General features: G+C 50.1%; 1 protein-coding gene across 1 annotated transcript; it reads left to right on the top strand.

Annotated features, from left to right (window-relative positions):
* Positions 1–2,479: 2,479 nt before the first annotated feature.
* EMH_0009550 (uncharacterized protein) lies at positions 2,480–4,647 on the top strand (the record flags this gene model as incomplete). Its single annotated transcript, XM_013498706.1, is given in 4 exon segments — positions 2,480–2,605; positions 2,759–3,254; positions 3,575–4,200; positions 4,204–4,647. Coding segments are annotated over 4 exon segments (1,692 nt in total).
* Positions 4,648–6,238: the final 1,591 nt, after the last annotated feature.

Here is a 6,238-nt window from a genome sequence, read left to right as displayed (position 1 = left end):
GGCGGTCACCTCCTCCATGCGTACAGCAGAGCAGCCCTCATTCATTCGGCGGAATGAAGCGTGAGTAGCATGCGGCTGCAGCGCGGCAGGTGCACGTACGCGCCAGAATGGCATAAACATATGCTGTAGCTTTCGAATGCCGACTTGGAGCGCTGTCTTATGCTTTTCTTGGTGATGCTTTGGGTTCTGTAAAAGGGTGCCAGGGAAGAAAAATGATGAAGCGGCTGCTGAAGCAAGCGTCTAATTCATCATTTGGCTTCGCTGCAATTGGCCAAGTGACTCGCCGATCTGAGACATGAAAAACAATTGCTTCACTGTGATTTTGTTTAGCAGCTAGAAGTTGACGCACATGCGCTGTCGTTTCCCCTTTCTCTTCACCGGCATTAGATTGTGTACAACCGTGCCTGTTGAGGGTTTTATTTTTTTCCTGGCAGTTCATCTGCTTGCCTCTGGATCTCCTCTTCAAGATGCGGGGTTTACCGGCGACTCGGAATAAAGATAGGAGTGAGCTCTAAGCGGCGCGTTGTGCGTCAAGTTGTTAATGCATCTGACAAATATTCCTTTCATTGTGATGTTCTTATCCTGTCAACTGGGTATGGATCGAATCCCCCTGAACTGCTGTCTTCGTTAGACCATCACGGCAGAGTACCACTACTTCACCGCCGCTCCGTGTAGCGGTGCAGGACTGCTAATGTGGCTCCTCGCTCCTTTTTCCTTGGGGCATTGCTTCAACTCCTCTTATTGTAGAGGGTGCAAGTTGTGCTGAGAGCGCTGAGTGGTGCTCTTTCTATATGCTTGCCCGGATATAGACATCAACAGGGTTGGCTAGGCTGCGTATCTGCCCCCGTCACTGAATCACCGACAGCATGCCTGGGATTAACTCGCAGTGAACCGAAACGAGGTGAAAAGTCCCGCGCCATTGTAATATGATCCATTTCCGAACTTGATTTTTATCTTAGCTCACACTCTTGCCGATGCTCTTGCACTGTCTTCCACACGGGAGACGTAGTCGCAGAGAGAGACACAACCAATTGGTAGTTTGCGCCTGATTGACGTAGCTCTAATTGTCAGATTAACGTTGCCACCCATGTCCAGCAGCGCTAGCAGCTTCTACTCATTACCGCGAACTTGGATAAGCACAGAGGTGGCTTGATGTGGCTACGCGGGTGCGGCTGTTACTTCTATCGACCACATCATAGCCATGCAATGAATTGTTGTTGTGGAAGTTCCCGGTCTACCGTTAGACGTCTGCTAGCGGAGGAAGGATACTTCTCAACGTTCCGTTCCGTCGACGACATCTCGTGTTTAGGCTTTCTTAATTCTGTTGTAGCCTCTCCCCTTCCCACCTGGCGATAAATATACATCGCAGCGCATACCGGAAGGCGTTCATACTCCGCATGCGCTCCCAAAAAGAGATATCACTGCATACATACAATAACAATTGTGTTGCCTCCCCTTTTAAGAAAGAAGATGCTGATCTTCTTTGGGGTTTAGGTGCACCCGAAGAACTGTAGCTCTTCGGGAGCAGTTTGAAGGCGAAAGCACAGCTCGAGAGGAACAAGGAATTCCTCTATCTAATATACCCATAATTCTACTAATATTACTGAATTCTACTTATACTTTGGCTAAGAAAACCTAGGGCCTCGAATATCTCAGGGTATTCACTCTCTACCTTGCTCCTAGGCTACCGCAACTCGTGGTCAATGTAGTGTCTACGCACTACACCTCCCCCTCTGCCGAATTTAAACGCTCCCGTAAGCAGAAATACTGATTCCTATTCCTGGTTATTCGCTAGACTGGACTTCTCTATCCACTCCTTTACGGAGCTGCTTCGTACTTCCTGACAGCGAGGGCCATGAATTGCCCTTGCTCTGACCGACTAGAGCCTAATAAACGAACGACCTCATCAACTACTCCAATAGGTATTCTAGTTACTAGGCAAGAATTACTGCTATTCTATACGAACTACAATCTATTAAATATCTATTAAATATCTACTACTACTACCGTGGTGCTTGCTCACGCTGCTGTCAGTGCTCTGGGGCGGCCGGCGACAGCAAGGCTCCGCTTCGAATGCTTNTGGTGCTTGCTCACGCTGCTGTCAGTGCTCTGGGGCGGCCGGCGACAGCAAGGCTCCGCTTCGAATGCTTCGCACTGGCAGCTATCGCTTCGAAGAACCCCCATCTATCGCTACGAATTTATCTATTTCTTGTTTGTCATTCTACTTCCCTGTTACTTGTCTGTTCACTTCTCCTCTTATCTGTTTGACCATTGGTTACCTGACACCTCATTTCCGATATCAGGTGTGCCAACACCCTCTCCGCCTTTCAGAACAAAAGCTCTTCGCCACCTCATTTATTCCTCTTCGTCTTCATTTCGTGCTCCGCCTGCTCTTCTCTCCGTTTGGCCTTGCCGCTTGGCCAGGTAACGGGCCGTGAAACTTACCGGAGATTTCTTAGTGGGATCCGTACCGTACAATATGGTAATGGGTCTTGACTGGTTGGCGGAGCACAAGGCGGCCTGGTCCTTCCCTTCAGATGAACTGCGCGTGTTCGTGGAGGGGCAGTGGAACAAGTTGTTACTTGTTCGCATAAACAAGGAGAGGGTCGGTCAGATTAGAGGATCTACAGCCCGTCCTAGGACACCCGCAGAACGGACATACGACCTCCTAGCCAGGCATATAGCTGAAATGCCAGAAGAGCAGGCGATACTGCAACAGGCTAGAGAGAACACGGCTAAGCTGTAACACCCTGTACAGGGACTATCTCTCATTCTTCCCATACCGGCCGGCGAGGTACCCAAGGCACCAAGTTCGACAGAAACCGGACAAGGGTCATGGTTTTGTGCCTTGTTGGGAAACCCCAAGGCCCCTGACAAACCCGGAGGGACCGGAGAACTCAGAGATGAGGAGCAACAGGAGGAGAAGAATGATGAATCACCTTGGCCGACTGCTCTCGAACACACTCGTTTTGATGAGTGGACAAAATCGACAGCGGCGGAGGGAACACCTCACGCCATCCTAGAAGTGTTGAGGGAGTACAGAGCCGTATTCCCTGACCAACATCCTGCCGGACTGCCACTGGCTCTTGTCACTGCCCAAGACAACTGGCCGTCCGCCTACAACAAGTGTCCCGTTTTCCGTGAACCTTACTTGTCGGCCATCAGAACTCCAGGAGAAACCGTACATGTGGAGCTCCGACAACGTCGCTATGGTTCACGCTTCCAGCATCCATACCTGAGAATATGTCACGACGGTATCTGGTTGATTTGCGTACCTCAGCTCCCTGAGTTCTTAACTCACCTCCTGTATAGGTTTCATGACCATGTGACTTCAGGACATCGAGGACAAAGGAAGACTTTCCTCATGTCTGGCCAATAATAATGTTTGCTTAGTACTTAGCACTAAGTAAACACTACTACTGGCCAGACATGAGGGTGTAGACCAACACTTACGTGGAGTCTTGTACCCAGTGTCGCGCTTCCAAGGCCGTGAACCAGAAGCCTGCTGGCCTTCTACAGCAGCTTCTTATCCCCACGCGGAGGTGGAGTCATGTGAGTTTAGATTTCATCACAGACCTGCCACGCACAATCACAGGAAATGACACCGTCTTGGTGTTTGTGGACTCTCTGAGCAAGATGGCACATTTCGCACCTACCCGAAAGACAGTCTCCGCAGCGGACATGGTGGTGCTCTTGGCTGATCGCTTAATCAGATATCACGGTTTCCCGGATACCCTGATCTCCGACAGGGACCCACGTTTTACCTCCGAGGTCTGGGAGGCTCTTTGCTCGCGTTTCAACATTCGCCGGGCGATGTCCTCCCCATACCATCCACAAACGGACGGGCAGACCGAGCGGGTGAATCCAACCCTGGAACAAATGTTGAGGACATACATACAGACAGATGAACAGGAATGGGAAAATCTTCTTCCCGCTCTCGAGTTGGCGTACAACAACACTCCCCACTCCTCCACCGAGCTATCCCCCTTCGAAGTGATGATTGGGGAGAATCCGGTCACCGCAGCTGACCTGGATATAGTAGGATCTTTACCACCGACTCTTTCTCCTCCCATGACTAAGCTCTTGAAGCGGCTTTGTGATCGGGCTCGGGCCCACATCCTGAAAGCAAAATGGAGGCAGAAATATTACGCAGATGCTGGACTTCGTCCCCTGGAATATAAGGTTGGGGATCAAGCATGGNAATTTGAACCACGGTACCAGGGTCCCTTTTCGGCCCTGGAGCGTATCCGAGAGGTGGCTTATCGTATTGCCCTACCCAGGACTTATACAGGGCACAACGTCTTCCATGTATCGCAACTGGTTCCCCATCGCCCAAGATCTGCGGCACAAGCACCACAGGATGCCCAAGCAGGGTGGCCACCAGTATGTGATGCTGCAGGCAATCGTACGGACCAATTCCTCGTGGACTACATTATGGACCAGCAGGGTCCAGGGGATTCGGCTCGTTACCTGGTCAAGTGGCGAGGCGCCCCAGGAGAACGGGCCACGTGGGAACCAGCACACCATCTCCACGGCTGTCCTGCCCTGCTCCGTGCCGGAAAGAGACGCAGACGTCAACACATACAGGACTCAAGTGAAACGGAGAGGAGAGCAGGCGAAGTGAGGAATGAAGATGAAGAAGAATGAAGATCAAAGCCAAACGGAGAGGAGAGCAGGCGGAGAAGGAAATGAAGACGTAGAGGAATAAACGAGGTGGCGAACAGCTTTTGCTCGGAAAAGGGGAGAGGGTGTTGAGACACCTGATACCAGAAAGGAGGTGTCAGGTAACCAAAGGTCAAAACAGATAAGAGAACAAATGAAGAAACAAATAACGGGAAAGTAGAATGATAAACAAGAAGGCGATAAATTCATAGTGATGGGTGGAGGTTCTTCAAGGCGACGGCTGCCGGCTGCCGGTGCGAGGCATTCGAATTGGAGCTTTGCTTTCGCCGGGTGCCTCAGAGCACTGACAGCAGCGGGAGCAGGCGCTAAGGTAGTAGTAGTAGATATTTAATAGATAGTAGTTCGTATAAAATAGTATTAATTATAGTTTAGTAATTAGAATACATATTGGAGTAGTTGATAAAGTCCGTCGTTAATTATGCTTTATCGATTACAGCAAGGGCAATGTAGTGAATGCTCCCTACAATCACGGCAGCAATGCCGTGNCATTAAGCATTCTTTATGGAGTGACCATTGGTATGGTTATAGGAGAGGGTGGCTTGTGCCTTGGTGCAAAGGCTATTTGCATAAGGCTACGCCGTCTCCTCTCCCAGCCCCAAATGCCGCAGTGGCTGCTCTACTGGGGTTGAGAGAGAAAAATTTTCAGAGAGAGAATAAACTGAGAGAACTTATTTCTTTAACCTTTGTTAGTCTGATATGTTTGCTCAGTATGATAGATATGACTTGCCAGCTCGCTATACTCAGCCGTGGGGTTCCAGGGATGCGCTCCACAGTCACCCTTCAGAGATACAACCGAGTAATACGTATAGCTTACTGCGAATATTTGTACAAAAGAGAAATACTCTAAGTTATCTTGACCAGATCTCAGCAATTGCATGAGGGAACTGAGGGCTCTCCCCCACTTCTCATTAGCTTACAGGGCCAGTACCTAGAGTGTTATGGAACCCCATCACCCCATCGTGTGAGGGAACTTGGATCCCTTCTACGCCTCACAATTGTGTTTTTCATCTGCATTTGTGTTGTCGTTCGGGGCACAAGACGCAGAGCTGCTGGCCGGGACTAGTGCATCTACTGACGTGAGTGGGATCAGGTTCTGAGGGCCACATGATCCCTGAGGCCGCGAACTCCCCTTAGACTGGCATTTCTGAAGGGGAGTTCTTCACAGGCAATTCATGGCCCTCGCTGTCAGGGAGTACGAAGCAGTTTCGTAATGGAGTGGATAGAGAAGTCCAGTCTAGAGAATAACCAGGAATAGGAATCAGTATTTCTGCTTACGGGAGAGTTTAAATTCGGCAGAGGGGGGGGTGTAGTGCGTAGACACTACATTGACCACAAGTTGCGGTAGCCTAGGAGCAAGGTAGAGAGTGAATTCCCTGAGATATTCGAGGTCCTAGGTTTTCTTAGCCAAAGTATAAGTAGAATTCAGTAATATCAATAGGATTAAGGGCATATTAGGAGATTGAGGTCTAGGGCCAGGCCTCGCCGGCATTCCGACCATCGCACCTGGTCCCAGATTGGCTGGCCTGCTCGCAGCTGGCGAGGGAAGCAGATACTA

Source organism: Eimeria mitis, genomic scaffold, assembly GCF_000499745.2.
Source record: "Eimeria mitis Houghton genomic scaffold, Emh_scaff365, whole genome shotgun sequence".
NCBI lineage: Eukaryota > Apicomplexa > Conoidasida > Eucoccidiorida > Eimeriidae > Eimeria > Eimeria mitis.
The sequence above is the reverse complement of the archived record's forward strand: the minus strand, read 5'-3'. Positions and strand labels throughout refer to the sequence as shown.